The following is a 22,813-nucleotide window of genomic DNA, read 5'->3' on the forward strand; positions in this document are numbered from 1 at the left end:
AAAGATTAAGAGTTGAGATTATGATTTGGGAGTCATCGTCTGAATAGAGGTGATAATTGAGGCTGTGTGAGTAGAAAAATTCATCAAGGAACAGAGTGTATAGAAATAGAGCAAAGGGCCTAGAACAGAATTTTTTGGAACATTCATGTTTAGAGTGGGATGCGAATGAGGAGCCAGAAAGATACAGAAAAAGAGCTATTGGAAGGAAAATGATGAGAATGTAGTGACATGGAAACCCTGGGAAGGGAGGAACACTGCCCTCTGGCCTCTGTGTCAAATACCACAGAGAGGTCAAGGAGAATAAGGATGGAAAAAAGGTTGTTTAATTTAGAGATAACAAAGTCAATAGTAATCTGTTTCAGAAATGTATGCTATCTTGCAAAGGAGCTAAGAAGTGAATGCATAGCAAGGAAGTGGAGTCTGAATACAGAGTATTCTTTCTAGGTGTATGGTAGTTAAGAGGGAGGAAGAAGATAGAAAAGGTTTTTGAGAGGGTGGAACTGTTAATGGAAGAATTTTGTTTGCTTGCTTTTTAGACTGGTGAGGATTTGACTTCCCCCCCTCTCTTCCACAGGACTGTGGAAAAGAGATCAGTAGAGATAGAGCAGGAAAGATTGAAGTTGCACAAGCAAGGAAGAATACAGAAGGGAATGAATTCAAAAGTATAGGTAGAGAGGTTAACTTCAGCTAAAAAAACTTTTTTAGCTTAGTAGCATTTGAAGGCTGAATTTATCCTCAGAAAAATTATTTTATTATTTGTGCATTTGAGTATTTTCTCTCAGAGCAGAAATAATCTGTAGATACATACACTTGTATGATTTCTTCCCAACTAGTGAAAACGAGTTAGCATTATTTTTTTCCTCCCCAGCACACACTTCACCTTGTTTCTCAAGAACTTCTTTTCCTACTACTTCTAGACCTCTAGGGCATGGGACGTTTGCTGACTTTTAATTTCTACTCTTGGTTTATCACTATGAGGGATAATGTACTGTGTAAGTCATTTAGTTTATAAAAAAAAGTCTTAAAGAGTTGAGCATCTGGAGGCTATTTATAATCTCCCAAATACCTGATATTTCTCTACTTTGAGGTACAAGGCAAGCAAACACTCTGAATTTTTTCTGCTTTGATAAGTATTTACTGAAATGGGTTCTTAGAAATATTATTGAAGATGACAACTGACATAATTCAATTTATTTCCCAAAATCTTATCAGTAGTTTTCCAACTTATTTCTAGAATTTCTTGATAATCAAAAATCAAATAGATTAAACAGTCCTTTATTTGGCCCATTTTGTATTCTTCTAGGAAAGATAAATCATCATAGGAAATTAAAGATATAATAAAAAGGGAGGAATCACATTAGTGTTCAGGGTCATTAGCCTTGTGGTAGATAAGACTTTCTTTCATAATAGGCCTTCCTATCATCATAGGTTGAATACTTAAGGGGATATCACATGATATGTGATGCTCTGATGACATTGTTCAGACCTTTATTTTCGTGGTATACTTAATTCAAAGTTCTAGTTTAAGACTGGTGGAAGAACTGTAGAGAGTCAACAAAATGTTAACAATGAGTATAGAAGTAGAAATTAGGACTTCTGGCAAGGGCACACTTTTTCTCAAGTATCCCTTAAATCAGCACAATTGTGCTTTCATTTGAGAATCATTAAATTTGGAATATAATGATGACAACGATTATTTGAGATCTTCTTTTAATGGTTTAAAGGGTTATTCTAATCAAGTATGTCTTCTATCCATGCAACAGAGGCAAAACAATAGAAAATGGGATTAATTTTTCACTAGGTATAACTAAGAGCATTTATTTTCATTTTAGATTTCTCTTTTGCCTTTATAAATATCTTCTCTTGGTAAAATGAGTTACCATCAGCCTGAAAATTCTTATATTTGGGCAAATTTAGCTTAGAGATGGGATGAAATGGATGTACACAGAGGTTAATTGAATGCTTGTTGAAGAGACATGATTCAGGTCAGTTCCAAAGGACTTGTGAGAGCCATCTGCACCCAGAGAGAGGACTGTGGGGACTGAGCATGGATCACAACATAGTATTTTTACTTTTTTGTTGTTGTTTTACTTTTTGTTTTCATTCTCATTTCTTTTCCTTTTTGACCTGATTTTCTTGTGCAGCATGATAATTGTGGAAATATGTATAAAATAATCACACATATTTAATATATATTAGGATTATTTGCCATCTAGGGGAGGGAATGGGGGGAAGGGAAGGAGAAAAAATTGGAACACAAAGCTTTGCAACAGTGAATGTTGAAAACTATCTATGCATATATTTTGAAAATAAAAAGCTTAAAAAAACAATAAATGCTTGTTGAGTTGAACTGAATGAAGACCTAAGTTTGAGTTATATATAACTTTGTCTCTTTTCTGTTTTGTTTTGGCTATATTAACTATCTATCCTGGTTCTCAGTTTTCTTATCTGAAAAATGAGGGCAATTTCTAGAATCTGTTTCTATGATTCTACATCACAATGGCAAAACAAAGTTAGACTACTATGATTTCACCAATTAAATATTTGTCATTCAAAATAGCCCCTATTTATATGCTTAATCACTAACTCAAAAATCCAAACTATATATCTGTATCTATATCTATATATCTATCTCTCTATATATGTATATATATACATATATATGTGAGTTTTCCTCTTTTATATAAATACTAAAATTATAACTGGAAAAAGAAGGTATCTAAGGCCATGATGAGAATTGGATCCTGTCAATCACAAGTATTATCACATTTGTCATTGTATAGAAGCTTGTGGGAAAAAGGCTTAATAAAAATGCCACAATTCTTTATTATCATCTTCTTCTCAATGTGACCTTCTACAAAACATAGCTCTCCAAACACCACAATATAATTTCAGTTCAAAGAATATCACAAAACTGTTTCACAAAGAAAACTGGTTTCTTTCTTTTCTCTATTGTCTTTTTCTTCTGTTTCAAAAAAAAATTTCTGAGGACCTTCTTTACTGGAAAGTGGTAAGGTCTCATTAGGAGAAGGATTGGCACACTGGCATTTTTTCAGGATTCTCCCATTTTCTCTTCCTGCTTTTCCTATTTTGTGGAGGTCCTCAGCTATCTTTTTTTCTGTGTCTTCCAAAAATCTGGTCAACAAATTAAACAGAAGTGCAATCCAGGCAAGGCCAAAAAGAATCCAGATGGCCACCAAGGCTCTATAATAGGAACAGTAGTATTTCCCAGGCTGTGCACCTAGAAGTAGTAATAAAACATGCAGGCAAATCAATAAAAGTTGACTTTAGTGTCTCTTTATTCGTACACATATCAGTTTCCAATAATACTAAAGCATTCTTTATTTAGCAACTTTCAGTTACTCAAGTAACTCTCACTGGGGAAGTGTGTGTGTGTGTGTGTGTGTGTGTGTGTGTGTGTGTGTATACAACCCTTCCATGATTAGTATACAGACTTTGAGGATACAGCAGTTATAGCTAAAATTTTCATCACGCTGTATCCAAAGCTAGTAATAACCTCTCTAGCCTTAGTGTAATGGTTCAGAACTCTGGAGAAAGGTGTTAACTCAGTGGAATTGATAAGACAATGGTTATCTAGTTTAGCATGGTCTCATACTTCTGTATATATACAATCATACTTCAGTATGATTGATTTAATCTTACAACAAATAATGGTTCCCTGGTGATATAATGATTGGCTTATACTCAGTACACTGTAATGATATAATTGTAACAGAGTATATACATATATATATATGTAAACTGGGGACAAACTCAGCCAGAGAGAGAGAAGACTTGACCAGCCTCTAGTGGCTCTCCTGCCTCCTGAATCCCTCCATTGAAACCAAGACTCATTCCAGAGGACCCCTAGAAAGCTAGCCCAGCCCCAGATGAAGGAGACAGAATGTAAAGGAAGTAATAAAGACTTTGGACTTTATCCCTGACTATTTTAGTGGTGATTATTCTGTTGAGACCAAGACTGGTCCAAAAAACCTCCAGAAAACTAGCCAGACCATTACACCTTAGCAATTATTATTCTCAGATGGCATTTAAAGACTTTCATAATCTTAAAATCAGCTGGTTCAGAATCTTTCCAGTCTTCCTTTACTTTAAAATTGTTCTATCATTTCGGTTGCAGCTAACTTTTCATGACTCCATTTGAAGTTTTCTTGGGAAAAATATTAAAGTGGTTTGCCATTTCATTTTCCAGTTAGTTTCACAAATATGAAAACTGAGGGAAACAAGGTTAAGTGACTTGCCCAAGTTCATATAGCCCAAATGTGTATCTGAGTACACATTTGAACTTAAATTTTCTCTAGGCCTGTTTCTCTATCTTCCAAATCATATAGTTTTCCTTTTCAGTTTCTCCCAACTACCCAAATTCTGTGCTGTAATGATACTGGAGTTCTTACTGTTCCTCATGCAAAACTGGATGTCCCTTAGGTTTCATCTTCTTCATCTCTACTTTCCAGCTTCCTTTAAATCCCAGCTCAAAGCCTACCTTTACAGGAAGCTGTTGACAATTCCCCTTAATTCTGAGGCCTTTCCTCTACTGATTACCATCAATTTGTCTAGTAGCTTCTTTGTACATAGTTGATAACTGCTTGAATGTCCATTAGATTATGAGCTACATGAGAATATCATTTGCCTTTCTTTGTATTACCTGTGCTTAGCAAATAGTAAGTGTTTAATAAATGTTTACTGACCGACTGACTGCCTTATGACCAGATAGCAATCTCTCACCAGAACAATCCTTTCCAAGTTCTTAGGATATGCTAAAACTTATACCAAACATTATTATATCTTCATTAATCCAGAAGCACTTTTACATTCCAAATCATCAAAGTAAGACTTTAGAAGATATTAGCAATGTCTCACATAAGGATAACTAATTGATTTATTATAGACTTTAAAAAATAGAAGAGACTTTAGAGATATTTTATAATGCTGAAACTGGGCCTCAGATTGGTCCAAAGTCAAAGTTTTTTACTTTCCCTATGAGTTAGTAATATGATCGGGGACATGATCACAGGCCAAGTCTCCCAAATACCAAAATGGATTTTTGGTTTGTTTTCCAATTGAAAACCAATAAAAATGAAAAGGAAGTTTCTTTTAAAAATGAAAATGTCCATTAATTAGAAAATATAACTCAGTTTATGGAAATCAAATTATCCAAAACTCAAGGTTAAATACAGCTGTCATTTGATTTCCAGGTTGAAAGGGTCCCTTGGAATGTTTTTATCCCAATTGCTTGGTTTTGAGTGCTTTTTCTCTGAGGACCCTTAAGAACACAATTAATGTTTCAAATATATAACAATATAATCAACTATAATTTTAAAGTTAGAAATGAAAATAAATACATATATCATATTTTGTGCATTGCACATTTGTGCTTTAAGAAATGATGAGCAAGATGCTCTCAGCAAAACTTAGAAAGATTTAATGAACTGATTCAAAGTGAAGGAGAACATTATATACAATAACAGCATTATTGTATGATGATCAAGTGTGAATGATTTAGCTATTCTCAGCAACACAATGATCTAAGACAATTCTGAAGAACTTTTGATGAAAAATACTATCTATCTTAAGAGAAAGATTTAGTCTACAAATCAAAATTTTTTTTTAGTTTTCTTATCTTTTATCTTTTTTCACAACTTGACTAACATGGAAATATGTTTTGTATGATTGTACATGTATAAGTTATATAAATTTCATTGCCTTCTCAATGATGGGGGTAGGGGGAAAGAATTTCGAACTCAAAATTTTAAGTGAATATTAAAAATTGTTTTTATATGTAATTAGGGAAAAATAAAATATTAAAGTAAATATATGCATATATGCATACAATACACTATACATACATATATATACACACGCACATGTGGAGGGGTTGTGTGTATGTAACGGAAAATTATTTTGAAATAGATTCATATCTATTGATATATTTTGAATGATATACTATTTCATCTGGGCATAGTGGACAGAGTTTTAGTACCCAAGAAGACCCAAATTTAAATCCTATCTTTGCTTGCCCACCTAGCTTACTAGGTAGGTGACAATGGCAAAGTCATTTAATCTCTGAATCTCAATTTCTTCATCTGTAAAATAAGAATAATTATAGCTTATTATAAATAATATTAATTAATTATATACAAAATTATATATATACATATATATAAACTATATAATTACATATAATTATATATAAACATATATATATGTATATATGCATATATATATACCAGAACTCTGAAAGGGTGTACTTGCATCTAGGACAGCAGGGTGCTTATAGTTAAGTACCCACTTGGTGTGAGATGGTAGTTCTCTAAGTACATACTTGATGTAATGTAATGATGTGGTCAGTCTAATTGGCGTATACTTAGGGTAATGTGGTGATGTGATGTTCTACAGCTGGGCATGCCCAGTGTGGTGTGGTGATGTAATTGTGCTGGGGTATTTAAGGGGAGTTCTTAAAGTATTCAAATAAGAAACCTATTGGAGACTTTAGCTTAAGAAGATCTAGGTCTCCTACTGCATCCAACTCCATCTCTAGTCATCCTGATTTGTATCTGATCATTGGATTCAGATGGCTCTGTAGGAGAAAGTGAGGCACTCTTTCACTTAAATCCAATTCACTTGTATATCATGATATCACCTCCCCCATGCCATGGCCCTTTTCTAGAATGAAGGAAAAATAACAAAAATAATAAAGTCCTTGAGAAAATTTTAAAACACTGTATAAATGTCTCCAGAAATATGGCATAGAGAACCAGCCTTAAAGTCAGGAAGACCTGGAATAGATGACTTTGTCTGACTCACTTTGAGAATGTGACTTTGGACAAGTTGCTTGATCTCTCAAGAGATAAAGAAAGTTTTCTCACTGGGAATACCCATACAAATGTAATCATAAATTCAGATCTATTTCCATTTGTATATAAATATAAGTTATCATCATCATCATCATAATCATCATCATCATCATCATCATCATCATTATCATAGGCTTGCATTCCTAAGAATTTCACTTTTTCACTCTGCCAGGTTATGACAACTTTAGATTTAGGATCACTATCTCATTTAGCATTTAATGAAGATATAAATGTGAAGTAATAATATTGTTTTCATAATCACTAAAACTCTACGCTGCTCTTTATAATCTCATGAAATAACCAACAACAGAATTATACATGTTTTATTTCCCCATTCTCCTCCCTCCCTCACCTCTGGAGCCTTTCAAATATAGATGTTATTGTCAGTAAGAACATTAACCATTGGATTAAGAGTCTGCTGGAGAAACAACTGGGATACGTGTGGAGTCCTGTTGCTTGTCAAGTCAGAACATATCCACAAAGTTTATTTAAATGAAGCATTAACACATACAGTCCCAGGACAGTCTAATTTTGGCTCCTCATAGTTAATGAACTGGCTTCTGGGGGGAGTAGGTGGAAATCCTGTTTCCATACAAAACAATTGTCTATTAACAATCTATTCTGGCCAGCTGGTGGGAAAACACAATTTACTTATGACCATGTCAAGGCCAAGGATTACTAACCCTTGTTAATAAACTTGAGGGGAAAAAACCTTAAATAAAGAGTGAATTTTTTGTTCGCATACAACAGAACACAACTACCAATCTTCCAAGCTAATGGATCAAAATACACGTTCCATTATAATAAAAATAGTTTAATAGCTTCCCAAGTTATATACCTGCTATTTTAACTAAACCATACCATTTGGTTAGCCTGAAATAATCCAGTCTCCAGTGAAGTCTGAATGATTTTGGTCTTGCTGAGTTATTTAAAAGTATTTGTAATGCAATATGTCTGCAGGCACATGTTAGATCATAAATATTGAATAATGCTGACATAAACAAATTCTAGATATGTAATGCAAGAATTTTTGATTTTGTTTTCTCCATAATCTTTGGCATTTGTGTATTATAGTGCTTTTCATCCAAATAGATTTTGAAAAAAACAACAATTTTAAGTTTCATTGTCTCCATTTTGTAGCAGAAAAATGAAGTACAGAGAGGTTAAGTAATTTATTTAGTATCAGCAGCAGAGATAGTAGCAGAGACTGGAGGAAAGCTTAATGAATCATATGCCTCATTGAGATTTCTGTTCTCCAAAACCTAGTTTGCAGAAAATTTCTCACCCCATCTCAAGAAATACTGCATCAGTGCATATGGTCAAAAGGCATACTTTTCCTCTGAAACCCTGAAGGTTGAGCTCATTAGTGTTTTCTTTTACTTGGGAATAAGACTTTGCCTTTGGCTCTCAGACATCAGTGGGACTTCATTTCTCCATTCGTGGCCATTTTATTAGCAATGGAATAATTGCTTTTTCTTATTTTTTTCCTGGCCTTAGAATTTTGTTGGCTTTAGGTCACATTTTATAGTAAACATCCTTTCATAAGATACTAGTTCACCAGGCACTGATGTGTGTATCTTCTTTTTAGAACCTCAATCTAAAAAAAATTATAGAATAGTAAGAAATGAATTTATAATTAAATAAAGATATAGAAATCCATATGCAATCAAATTCAAAGAATGGAAATTCAGTCTTGCCTAGGGTGGAAAATAGTAAATTTATTCATCTTCTGTTTATAATACATGGAAACCCGATCCCTTCTAGTTATAGCATTCTGAGATTGTGAAGATATAGGTTTGTATTAAAATTATTTTTGCATTTCATTAGACCAACTTCCATCCTTATGATGAGCATTTGCAACAATACAATAGAGAAAAGTGCAGTTTGTGTTTCAACATCTGTTACTAAAGCTAGGGAGATAGAGAAATTCTCCAAAAAACTTGTTAAAAAATTCTAAATGAAATCAATATATACTCTAACATTCAGTTACTTCAATGCCAATATAGGCATAAAGAAGAATAGAAAAAATGTTGAAAAATATGACTTATGAATAAGAAATAAGAGTAATTAAAGGCTCATTATGTTTATAGATAAGTATTTATATCATGAAAGTTTTCTTTTAAAAATAGGAAAATACTATAAACAATGAATAACATCACATATTTTTTATTATATTCTAACAGGAAATCACTGCTTTGTATTTTGAGTGTCATTTTTAAATAGTCATATGTGTATTCAGACTATTAACTCAATAGAGCAAACAAAATTCCTTACTGAATTAGGCAAGATGAGAAGATAATATATAGAACACTGAAGACTCCAATTTGACCTATTTATACAATGTTAACACTAAAAAATGAGAAATGGTTAGAAAAATAATTGTCAACACACTACAGACATTTTCTAAGTCTAACAAATGTAAATCAGTTAGGACAATGAAGAGACAAAACAAAAACAAAAGACAGGAAAATCTCTTAAGAGAGCAAACACATGAACTCAATGATAAGCAAGGGTAGCACTTGTTTAGAATAGGAATTAATTTACAATATTTAACAGAGGAAAATGGAGAAAGTTTATGATCAGTATCTCCTTAAAAGACAATTGGAAGCAATTGAAGGAAAAAACAAAATTCTTAAAAAGATATGACAGAAATAACTGTTTAAGAACTCTCTGATTACTAATATTAAGAGAGACATAAAACAGACTAATATGTTTGCTATAGATATTTGCTATTATCATGGTAGATATCCACTGAAGGGAATAAATAATTCTTTATACCCCAAATACTACCTTTGGAAGGTGACATGTTAATTGCATCAAGTCATAGAGCAATGCTGAGGCACTTAGAAGAGATCTATAATCATTCAAGAATTCAACCTAACTATCCAAAACATATCCAAATGGATAAAGAATATCTATAGTAAAATGAAATGCTCTCTCTCTCTTTTCCTCTCTCCTTCCCTCCCTCCCTCTGTCAATCTTTGTTTCTCTGTCTCTATCTCTCCCTAGCCCATGCATACATGTTCACATATAATACTGTATTCCTTATTGGGCAATTAACTAATACAAGAATAATTGACTAGGTGGAAGATAGTAGACTCAATTGCATTTGGGGAATTGTCCAGTGCTTTTAATGTCCCCATGTTCCTTCCTGAAATAAAGGTTTATTTTTCATTATTAATATTATTTCCCTTGATACTATACATTTGCAAATCATGAAATTAACAAATTCTAAAGAATTAAAGTTACAAATCACACAAATGACAATGGAGAGGTCCATGAAAGTTATGAATAGACTGATGCATTTTTTTAACCATTGAAGAATTACTCTGGAGCAGTCATATGAGATTTTATTAGAGACATAAATGATTGGAAAAATGATGTAATAATATGAGAGCAGCATGTATAACCACCAATTTTCACTCAATGGCAAGAAATCTAGGTTTTCTAGATGTTAGTCCAATAGGACGAGAGTTAATACAGAATAAAAAGCTAAGCTAGATTGTGATATATTCTAGTAGAGGCAGTATCCATAGTGATGAGATTGTACATCCTTTCAAAATATTGCAATAAGCAGTGGGTACCCTCTTTGTAGAAACTCAACCTTAAGGAAATCTAGAGAAGAGAAAGAAATGAATTTGTAATTAAATAAAGACATAAATCCATATGGAATCAAATTCAAAGAAGGGAAAGTCAGTCTTGCCTATAGTGAAAAATAATAAATTTATTCATCTTCTGTTTATAATATATGGAAAAATTGATTGCCTCTAGCTATAATATTTAGAGATTGTGAAAAGCTTCCCAGATGTGATAGTTTTATATTTAAATTGTTTTTGTACTTCATTAGACCAACTTTCATATAGGAACCTAATTTATGTTAAATTCTGACAGAGTAAATAGTATTAAAAATAAGTTTCAAGACTACTTCTCAGATGGTATCCATCAATTGGGGAATGGCTGAACAATTAACATACATGTTGGAACAATCAATATTTATTAAATGCCTATAATATGTCAGACACACTGGGGATACAAAAAAGAGACAAAATTCCCTATCCTCAAGGAGTTTTCAGTCTAATGAAGGAGAAAATATGCAAGCAAATATTTGCAAAGCAAACTATATTCAGGATAAATAATAAATAATTAACAGAGGGAAGGTACTAGACTTAAAAGAGATTAAGGATAGTTTTCTGTAGAAGTAGGATTTTAGTTGGGACCTAAAAGAATTGAGGGAGGTCAACTCCAAGATAGCCAGAGGCATTGGCCTGAGTAGGCAGAGATACTCTGAGTTTTCCCCCAAAGTGTTCCAAATTCCTTTAAATAGTGACTAAACAAATTTTAGAACATCAGAACACATTTCGTTCCAGATGAAGATAACTTAGAAGGTCAGCAGAAAATTTCTGTGGCAAAAGGGTGCAAGTCTGGCACACAATCCCAGCGCAAGCCATGCTAGCACAGTCCTGGCCTCAGACCCAGCAGCAGCAAAAGTCCCAGCTCACAAAGGGGAGGTCTCTTTACCAGCACTGAGGAAGGTCTCTGTTACTTTAGCAATTAGAACTTTCAGCCACAGTGGAATAGGAACAGTTTCAGGACAGAAAAAGTGTCTTGTGATCAGGACCCTAGAAGGAACTCTGAAAACAGTTTCAGACAGTACACCCTCCACTTTGGAAACAGAGCCTTACTTTAACAAAAAGTTAAAAACTAAGTAATAGATTGGGAAAATGAGATGATAACAAAAAAAGATTCTGAATATAGAAAGTTACTATACTCAGAAGATAATAACAAAGTCAAAGTTACTACATTAAAGCCTCCCCCCCAAAAAAATAAGAACTAGTCTCAGGACATGGAAAAACTTAAAAGGAATTTTGAAAATCAAGGAAGAGAGAGAGAGAGGAAAAAATGGGAAGAGTGGTGAAAAAAAGGAAATACAAAAAGCTAATGCAGAGCTTAAATGTTTAAATTTGATTAAAAACAACAACAGCAAAATTGGCCAAATGGGAAAGAAAGAACAAAATCTTACCGAGGAAAATGATTCCTTAAAAATTAAAATTGAGCAAATGGAAGCTGATGATTTTATGAAAAATCAAAAAACAATAAAACAAAACCAAAAACATGAAAAAATAACTATCTCATTGAATAAACAAAGTGAACTGGAAAATAGATCCAGGATAAATAATTTAAAATTTGTTTATCTGAAAACTATGGTCAAAAAAAGAGTTTAGATGTCATCTTTGCAGAAATTATCAAGGAAAACTATCCTGATATTCTAGAAACAGAGGGTAAAATAGAAATTGAAAAAAATACATCAATTACCTCCTGAAAGAGATCCTCAAATGAAAACTCCCAGGAATATTGTATCCAAATTCTGAAACTCCCAGGTTGAAGAGAAAATATTGCAAATATTCAGAGGGAAATAATTCAATTATAGTGGAGTCAGAGTCAGGATAACCCAAGATTTAGTAACTTCTACTTTAAAGAATCAGAGAGCTTGGAATATGATATTTCAGAGTTCAATGGAGCTAGAATTACAACCTAAAATCACCTACCCAGAAGAAATGAGTAATAATTCTTCAGGGGAAAAGATGAAAATTCAATAAAATAGAGGCATTCCAAGCATTCATGATGAAAAGACCAGAGCTGATAGAAAATTTGATTTTCAAATACAGGACTCAGGAGAAGCATAAGGAGATAATCAGGAAAGGGACTTAATAAGTTTTATCTGTTTACATTTCTACATGGGAGGATGATAAATCATTATCATGATGATAATCAGATAATAAATCATTATTATGGCAGTTAAGAAGCATATATAGACAGAGAGGCACAGGTGTGAGTTGAATATAAAGCGATAATATCTAAAAAATAAGATAAAATCAAGGGTGAGAGAGATGTACTGGAAAAAAGAGAAAGGGAGAAATGAAATGTGTAAATTATCAGCCATAAAAGAAGCAAGAAAAAGTTTTTACAATGTAGGGGAATGAAGAGAGGGAGGAGTGAGTGAACCTTACTCTCATCAGAATTGGCTCAAAGAGGAAATAACATACAAACTCAAAATGGGTATAGAAATCTATCTTACTCTGTAGGAAAATAGGAGGGGAAGGAGACATGAGAAGGGGAGAGGGTGATAGAACAGAGCACATTGGAGGAGGGACTAGTCAGAAGCAAACCATTTTTGAGGAAGAACAAAAGGAAAAGTGAAAGGAAAAGAGAAATTAAATGAAAAAGAAGTGAAAGGAAAGAGAGAATAGAACAAACTGGGGAAATACAATTAACAATAGCAACTGTGAAAAGAGTTTTGAAGTAAGTTTCTCTAATGAAGGCTTCATTTTTCAAATGTGTAGAGAACTGAGTCAAATTTATTGTTAATTGATATATGATCAAAAGATGTAATATATGCCCAAAGGATTGTAAAATCAAACACATCCTTTGATGTACTAATACTACTACTAGGCATGAATCCCAAAAGAGATTTTTAAAAAGGAAAAAATGTTCTATGTATAAAAATATTTTTTTCTTTTCTCAGATCAAAGAATTGGAAATTGAGGGGATGTCCATCAATTTGGAAATGGCTGAATAAATCGTGATATGTGATTATGAAGGAATATTATTGTTCTGTAAGAAATGAAGAGCAGGATGCTATCAGAAAAGCCTAGAAAGTTGTCCATGAGGTCAAGCAAAATGAAATGTACTATGTAAAAATAATAGCAATGTTGTGGGATGATCAACTGTGAATGACTTTACTCTTCTCGGAAATACAGTGATCCAAGACTGCTCTGAAGAATTTATGATGAAAAATGCTATCCATACCTAAGAAGGAACTGATTGTGTCTGAATACAGACTGAAGCGTATTTTTTAACTTTATTTTTCTTAAAGTTTTTTTTGGAGGGAGGCAGGGGGAGATCTATTTTCTTTCACAACATGCCTTTTATGGAAATGTTTTGCATAACTTCATATAAGGTAGGAGTATGGAGGCAGAGAGAGAATCTGGGACTAAAAGTTTAAAAAACAGTTTTCATGTAACTGGGGAAAGTTAAAATATTAAATAAAGAAATGATGAAAGAGATAGCTTCAGAAAACATGGGAATATTTGTATGACCCTATGTAGAATGGAATGAGTAGAACTAGTAGAATAATTTATACAATAACAGCAATAATACAAAGTCAAACAACTTTGAAAAGCTTAGGTACTCTGATCAATATTAGAACCAACTGCATTTCCAGAGGACTCAAAATTAAATATGCTACCCATTTCTTGAGAGATAATTTAAAGTAAGAAGATTTAAACATATTATTTGGGACAGAAGATGGGAATGGGGATGAAGATGGAGATAGAGAGAGAGAGATGAGAAAGATATGGCCAAAGAGATCATTTGATTTATCTAACCACACATATCAGGAGTGGAGTTTTTCTTGCTTCCTCAACTGAAGGTGAGGGCAGTAGTGATTATGCATGGGGTGGAAGTGTGAAAGGAAGAGATGGACCTGAAAATAATTTTTAAAAATTAAACTTATATACCCAGATTCTTACCAAATCAGTGAAGGTCATTCATTCTTTTTTATTCCCTAGCCTTCCCAAATTTTGTAACTTGGGCATCAGAATATTTTTTTTCATCCAGTACAACTAGGATTCACAGAAGTTTAGCATTATCTGTCCAAAATCAAACATTAAGTGACAGAGACAGGATTCAAATCCAGGTCATTCCTGACTGAGTTCAATGTGCCTTCTAATATATCATGCTACTTTTTTTTAAAAGTCTTTTTAAAGTTTTTCAGACACAAAGCACTCCAGTTGGACAAGGACATGGATCCAATATATGGCTACTGTGCAAACTTAAGATTCTAATACAATCAAAGGTATTTTAAAATAGAGGTTAATAGAGTCAATTCCTCTCCCAAATCCATTTGAAAAGAACATCATCATGATGTGAGCTGCCACACCAACTGTAGATTCCTTATGTACTTTTCTAATAAAAGGTTGTGCCCTGCAGGGATACTATGGCATGAACAGCTTGTGAGCAGCATGCTTGACCCATCATTAAGACAGAGGAAACACTAGAGGAAATTCAGCACAAAAAGAACATTTTAATTGTTTTTACGCTCAGCATGAAAACTAACAGAGGAACAAAATATGGGTCAGATGTTATTACCATATGTATCTAGTTTCAATGGCATGTCACCTGGCAATGCTGTAACTAGCATGTCTTTCACCAGAACTAAAACAGTAGAGAGGGGGCAGAGTTGAACAGAAGATGGTACAATGGAGTAGGAGGTGGGGGTGGGAAAGTAGTCAGCATGGTCCAGGTATACCTATTTTATAATATGAGAGAAGCTAACTTATGGGAGTTGAAGAGGAGGGCAAAATGGACCCAGGGGGAGGAATTCCATGATTAAAAAAAACCCAAAAACTATGGAGAAGTCAGCATAAAGATGAAGACCTCGTTGGCTGGCAAAGGATAATGAAATATAATGAAGCTTGTCTCTGAATCCTTGTGGGGAAGAAATGTATTTTTCCAGATGCCATCACCTGGGGAAAACCTCTGATTGCTCTGCCCTAGTTAATGATCACTGTGGCATTCTCTCTTTTTAAGATACTGATAGTAAACACTATCATGTAGTTATTGAAAAAGAAAATAACTCAACTAATAACTAGCTAGCTATGTGATCTTACTTTAATTCAATTCATGCACAGGTCAAGACATCACCCTGTTATGTCATTGGCCCTCTTTGAAAAAGAAGAAGGAACAGCAATAACAAGTCGTGTAACCTCAGGCAGACCCCACATCTCTAGTCTTTAGTTTCTTCCTCTATAAAATCATGGATCTATATTAAATAACTTTTAATTTATCTTCTAGCTCTAAAATCAAGGATGCTAAGGAGGGTTTCTTTTGATTCAACAAAACATTCAATTTCCCTTTCATTCTTCTGAAAGGATATTTGTGAGAACAATTTGTTGGAAAGTCATGGCTCTAGCACTCAATTATCCTATACCTGACAGTGATCAGAAAAAAATAATTTCTTCAGTCTTGATGCAATATTTTTGATGAAGCATACCAAAAATATAGAGTTCATCTTTATAGCAAGTATGAATAAGAACTGTACAAATTTTGTGGTTGGGCACATGGATGCTGCCAATTTTTTGTGGATTATGAATCATCACAAATTCTTTTAGTTGAAAGAAATCTTTTCAATTGTAGATTATCCTTTAGTAAGACATTCCCTGATCTTCCATTGCTGAGTTCCTTCTGGAGTCTTTTTGAAGGGGCCTAAGCCAGCCTTCATTCCAGTCCTGCCTCTATTCCTAACTTCCAGACTTCAAAATCCAACCCTTGCATCAAGTTCCTGCCTGCCTCATGCTTTTCAAAAATGGATAGAATGCCAGGTCTGAGGTCAGGAAAAGTAAAAAAAAGTCCTTTTCCTGAGTTCAAGTCTGGCCTCAGACACTGAATATATAAACCTGGACAAGTCACTTAAATTTGGTTGCCTCATCTGCAAAATAAGATGGAGAACAAAATGACAGTATCCAGTATCTTTGACAAGAAAACCCCATATGGGGGTCACAAAGAGTCAGACACGATTGAAATGAGTGTACAATAACTTCTCTCACAAGAATGTAAGCTTCTTAAGAGTTTCACTGGTTGCTTAATACTGGTACTTAACATAGTGTCCTAGAGCTTAGTTAGCAATTTCTTTCTCCAAATTATTTTTTTCCTTTCCTTTCCTCTTAGTCTCTTCCTTTTAGAAAAAGAAAGCTGGATAACATAAATATTATCTAGTCCAGTGGTTCTCAAACTTTTGTTCTCAGAATCTTTATATTATTAAAAATTATTGAGGATCTGTCCAAAGAATTTTTGCTTATGTGGGTTATATTTATAGATATTTATCATATAAGAAATAAAAATTTTGAATTTGTAGGCCCTCTGAAAGAGTTTCATAGACTTCTACCTCCAAGATTCTTGAGAAACTCTGATCTAGTCCACCATTTTGCCGAAATTAAGGCATTAAAGCAAATAATGTTAACCAACTTTGTCACACAGTCAGTTACACACAGACCTAGGAACAAAACCTAAACTTCTGGACTTCAGAGTTCTTCCTTCTATACCACACATAGGCTGATTCATGTTCTTCAAACTCGATTTTAAAAATTAATTTTTATAATGGGAATGCCATTGTTTAATGGCTGACTATGACTTCCAAAGCTATTACTTCACATCACAAGGTTGTGAGTGGTAAGCCTCTCTGAAATCTAAAACTAAGCATATATTCCAAATATTCAACCTAATGTTACCAATCAGTGCACTTCAAAATTTGTTATGGTCTTTGCAAACTTAGAGTAATCACTACACAATAAAACATCAAAAAAAATGATGGCCTTCTAGAAGTATCAGTAAACTGTTGGGGGTTAGGAAAGGGTAGCTTCTCATTGAAGTAGAGTCTTATGCATTTCCTCATTCACTATGTATCGCACAAAAATGAACCTCTTAAAGTATGGAAGTCCCCTCCATAAATGGAATCTCTGGGCTAACAACTTTGGTTTGCTTGAAAAAAGAACTTCTAGATATTTTTTCACTTTTTTTGACACCATTATCTTTGGTACCATATTTGAAGTTGTCCTAGATTTCTGATTTCATCAGTATTAGAAATGCCTGTTAAGTAATTCCCTTCATCACTACAGACTATATATATTCTTACAGAACTGCCTAAGTACATAGAGAAGTTAGTGACTTGGCCAGTATCATAGAGCCTGTAAGGGTCAGAGATGAGACTTGAACCTGCTTGACTCTCCATCTATGTATGATGCGTTTTTCATACATCTATGTTTTAAGGACAAGTTTTCTGGAGAAGTCACTTAACCTATATACCATAACCTATGACAGGCAATGTCCTACATCTTATCTATTGGGTCAATGAAATGAATAAGAGTTGGATCTTTTTAGAGGTGATGGAGAGACCTGTTTGCATCCAGAGACAAGACTACGGAGACTGAACGTGGATCGCAGCATAGTATTTTTACCTTTTTTGTTGTTTGCTTGGTTTTTTTCTTTCTCATTTTTTTCCCTTTTTGATCTGAATTTTCTTAAGCAGCATGATAAATGTGGAAATATTTTTAGAAGAATTGCACATATTTAATATATATTGGAATACTTGCTATCTAGAGGAGGGGGTTAGGAGGAAGGGAGGGAGAAAAGAAGGGAACACAAGATTTTACAAGCATGAGTGCTGAAAAATATCTTTGCATTTGAAAATAAAAATCTATTATAAAAAAAGAAAAATGAATAAGAGTATTTGGGGAGTCTTTCTTCCCCTAGAAGTCCTTATACTAACAAAAAGCCCAGAATGTGAAGAACAAGATAGTTTAACTGAATTTACTATTTTCATTACACATACTTTTGGTGCATCTTGTATGGACAAGTGAAAGAAAGATTTAAGAAGCATTTCTCTAGCTATTAGGAGTCACAGTAGTTAGAGTAGAAGATGTTAGTTCAAATTTAGCCTCAGACACTAACTTTTGGTAAGTCATTTAACTTCTATTTGCTTCAGTTAATACCTACCTCCTCATGTTGTTGTGGAAATCAGATGAGACAATATTTGTTAAGTATTTAGCACCCTGCCTGGCATATAGACATTTTGTGAATGCTTGTTCCCTCCCTTCCTTGCTTCCTTGCTTGCTTCCTTGATTCCTATATCCTTCCCATAAGAGAAAGAAAGGTGAATAGAAAGGGCCTAGATTGGATAAAAGTGACTAGATTCTATGAAAAATTGTTGAATATTTACTATATGCGTATAAGTATGTGAGTGTGTGTATGTGTTTAAGTTTCAGCATTTCTTAACTCCAGTAAATACATGATGCATCTCAGGTTGACACTTTATTTCAAAACCTATTTCAATCTGCTGCTTTAAATGAAAGAGCTACTTCAAATAGGAACATGAGAGTCCTTACCTACTACATAATCACCAAAACCAACAGTGCTTAGAGTGATGAATGCAAAATAAATTCCTTCACTATAGGTCCAATCCTCTGTTGAGTGGAAGACAATTGGTGGTAATCCAAGGAATATGAGAAGTCCAGTCATCAGGAAAAACAGAAGTGTCAGAAATTTGATTTTTTTCTAGAGAAAAATGAAAAGGGATAAAAAAAAATTTAGGCACACCACTAACCTAGCATGACTCAAATAGTTTTGCTCTCTTCTAGGAGCTCACAGTTTACAGTGAAGTCAGTAATAGTATTTTGAACTTAAATATCTTTAAGATCTAATTGGGGGGGGGAACGATTTTATATTTTTCTAGTCTGTAACTGGGATATTTGTCTTAAAGATGTGCTTTTTACTTATTCACCCAATGGTGAACCAATGCTTATGATACAATTATTCATAGTCCTAATAATAGACAGGCTAAGTGCATGCATTATCTTCAGTCATGACTTTGGGGCACCTATTATGGGCTTGGCATTGTATTAAGAGCTATGTCAATCATATATTTTAAGAGCATGTTCTTCATTTTAGTTGTCAAATGTGACTTTCCTGAGATAGCTCCCAGACTTCAAATTATTTTTCCTCTTGCTTGAAAATACAGAATTAATAGGTAGTACTTTAATAGAACATAGCACTAGGAATCCAGAAGGTTTCAGTTCTAATCCTGACTCAATTGCTCCCTGCTCCTGTGACCCTGGACAAGTCCCTTATTTTCTCTGTGCCTCAGTTTCCTCATATTTAAGATGTATACAATAATAGCTCCTACCTCCCAGGGTTATTGGGAGGATCAAATGAAATAATATTTGTAAAAATGCATTACAAACCTTAAATCATTATAGAATGCTATTATTATTATTTGTATGATAAAAAGGGAAGCAATGAAGAGTCTTTTAAAAAACTGAATACTCAAGTTCCAACATTTTTAATTGTGAAAAATGCAGACAAGAGAGAAAATACTCAAATTTACTTACCCTCCCTACAAAAATAAGGAAAAATTACTAAATGAGATTATCCCATGATGATGTAGCATCAATTGTGGTTTTCTAATAGATAATTTTATCCTGCAGAAGGTACTATGGTAGAAGCAGTTGCAAAATGTGCAAAGCCAGTGCACGATAAAGGATAAGCTCCTGTATCTCTTTTTCTCAACTTCTCCACTTATAGATAGATTCACAATAAAACAGTCAGTTGGCTCTTTTCAACAATGAGATATTCAGACAAGTTCCAATGATCTTGTGATGAAGAAAGCCATCTACACCCAGAGAGAGGAGTGTGGGAACTATGTGTGGATCACAACATAGCATTTTCACTCCTTATATTGTTGTTTGCTTGCTTTTATCCCTTTTTGATGTGATTTTTCTTGTGCCATATGATAAATGTGAAAATATGTATAGAATTGCACATATGTATAGAATTGCACATTTATTAGCTGTGCGACCCTGAGCAAATCACTTTACCCCATTTGCCTCAGTTTCTTCATCAGTAAAATGACCTGGAGATGGATATGGCAAACCAATCAAGTGTCTTTGCCAAGAAAACCCAAAAATCAAGTAAAAAGAATTGAATACAATTAAAACAGCTAAACAATATTAATAGCGAACAATAACAAAGAAGCTCCAACAGTGAATAGCAATGTCAAAGCAAATTAACTTCTCACTGACTTCCACAAGGATGTTAAAGATTTATGAAATTTCTGTCAAGGATAAGCTTTTTTACTTTTTTATTAAAGCTTTTTTATTTACAAAATATATGGATGGGTAATTTTTCAACATTGACCCCTGCAAAACTTTCTGTTCCAAATGTTTCCCTCCTTCCCCTTCCCCTCTCCCCTAAATGGCAGGTAGTCCAGTACATGTTAAATGTTTAAATATATGTTAAATCCAATACATGTATACATATTTACACAGTTATCTTCTGCACAAGAAAAATCAGATCTAAAAAGAAAAAAAAACTGAGAAGGAAAACAAAATGCAAGCGAACATCAACAGAAAGCATGAGAATGCTATGTTGTGATCCACACACAGTTCTCACACTCCTCTCTCTGGATGTAGATGGCTCTCTTCATCACAGAACAATTGGAATTGGTTTGAATCATTTCATTGTTGAAGAGAACCATGTCCATCAGACTTGATCTTCATATAGTCTTGTTGTTGCCATGTACAATGGTCTGGTTCTGTTCATTTCACTCAGCATCAGTTCATATAAGTCTCTCCAAGCCTCTCTGAAATAATCCTGCTGGTCATTTCTTACAGAACAATAATATTCCATAACATTCATGTATCATAATTTATTCTCCAATTTATAGGCAAAGGATAAGCTTCTTAGGAGGAAAAAATACTGTCAGCAGGAAAAAAAACTCCATAATCATTTTCTAAAATGTAGATAGTATAAAGACATTTATATTTTCAGTTTTGAAACATCAAATTTTAAGCTTACTTTGAATAGCTTTTATTAATAGATAGATAGATAGATAGATAGATAGATAGATAGATAGATAGATAGATAGATAGATAACCAAGAAGTCATCAGCAATGTATAGTCATATGCCTGTTTTCTTAAGTCAATAAAATCTTTGTGGGAATGTTTAATGAAATATAGTCTTTGATGAAAAATATAAGATAAGACAGATAGGCTTTCACAATCTTCTATAATAGGTGACGTCTTTATGGTTACACTAATTATCAAGAAGGATAGATCATATAAGATTCCTCTGGCTCTATCTCTTTCAACACTCCACTGAGTTAACTTCAAGCAAGTATATGCTGATTATGGAAGATGCTCAAGATTATCATAAAACATGTCATAGGCAAACCCATTATCTTAAGTCATCTTCCTCCTTCCCTCTCTCCCTTTCTTTTTTTCTTTCTCTCCTTCCATCCATTTTTCCTTCCCTTTGTTTTCTTTTATTCTTCCTTTCTTTCTCTCTCTCTTTCCAAATCCAGCCCCCCCCCATACTGTTGGTGATCACCACCATAATTTCAGTCATCTTCATCCTTTCATCTCATTTCCATTTAGTCATAAAGTTCAGTAATTTCTACCTTTTTAACATCTCTTATATATACCCCCTTTTTTCCTCTGACACTGCCACCACCCTGGTGCAGGCTTTTATCACCTCATGTGATAGCCTGCTGATTGATCTCTCTGCCTAAGGTCTTTCTCTACTCTAACCCATCTTTCAATTAGCTATAAAAATGATCTTAGAGCATATATATGGCAGTGTGAATTCTTTATTTAGTAAATTATTGTGGCTCCTGATTGCCTCTAGGATCAAATATAAAATCTTATATTTGATTCTTAAAGCCCTTCATAATTTGGTCCCCCTTTTATCTTTCTAGCAATCTTATACCTTACTCCTTCCCACATATTCTGTGATCTGGTTATCCTAGCCTTCTTTATTTTCCTCAGTTATGACACTTCATCTCTCTACCCTGAGTGTTATTATTGGTTGTCCTCAATACTTGAATATTCTCCTTCCCATTCCCTATTTGTCCACCTTATTCAAAAAAAAAAAACAACAACAACACTTTTTTGGTCCTCCTTAATTTTTAATGCCTCCTTGTAAGACAATCCCCAATTTATCTTGTATATATAATTGCTTGCACATTCTCTCTCCCATTGACATATATGCTCTTTGAAAGCAAGGCTGAGAATTTGATTTTTGGATGCTTTGAAGGTTGAGCGTTTTTTGTTGTTGTTCTTATTTTTTTGCCTTTCCTTGTATCTTTAAGAATTTAGCACAGTACCTCAAACATAGTAGATAATTTAATAAATGCTAGTTTTCTAACTGACTATCACTCTATCAAAAAAACTTTGAATATACTTGTGTTTCCAGTGAAAACAGCAGACAAAGATCTCTTTAGAAATCTAGATAGTGATATCTATATATAAAATAAAGGCAACCATTTAGATATTGGTATAGATATGGATAAAGATATCCCATAAACTAATTCAATTGTCTGTGACATAGGTTT

At 33.6% G+C, this 22,813-nt stretch overlaps 1 protein-coding gene across 2 annotated transcripts in view; it reads right to left on the reverse strand.

Annotated features, from left to right (window-relative positions):
* Positions 1 to 2,803: 2,803 nt before the first annotated feature.
* The window catches only part of LOC141556314 (potassium channel, subfamily K, member 16-like), a 43,261-nt gene continuing 23,251 nt past the window's right edge, over positions 2,804 to 22,813 (reverse strand). For both annotated transcript variants that reach the window (XM_074290242.1, XM_074290241.1), the window contains 2 exons: positions 18,812 to 18,980; positions 2,804 to 3,241 (listed from right to left, as the gene is read on the reverse strand). In XM_074290242.1, coding sequence (XP_074146343.1) covers positions 2,907 to 3,241; positions 18,812 to 18,980 — 504 coding nt within the window. In that variant the 3' untranslated portion in view covers positions 2,804 to 2,906. The remainder of the gene's footprint in view (positions 3,242 to 18,811; positions 18,981 to 22,813) is intronic.

Source organism: Sminthopsis crassicaudata, chromosome 2, assembly GCF_048593235.1.
Source record: "Sminthopsis crassicaudata isolate SCR6 chromosome 2, ASM4859323v1, whole genome shotgun sequence".
Lineage (NCBI taxonomy): Eukaryota > Metazoa > Chordata > Mammalia > Dasyuromorphia > Dasyuridae > Sminthopsis > Sminthopsis crassicaudata.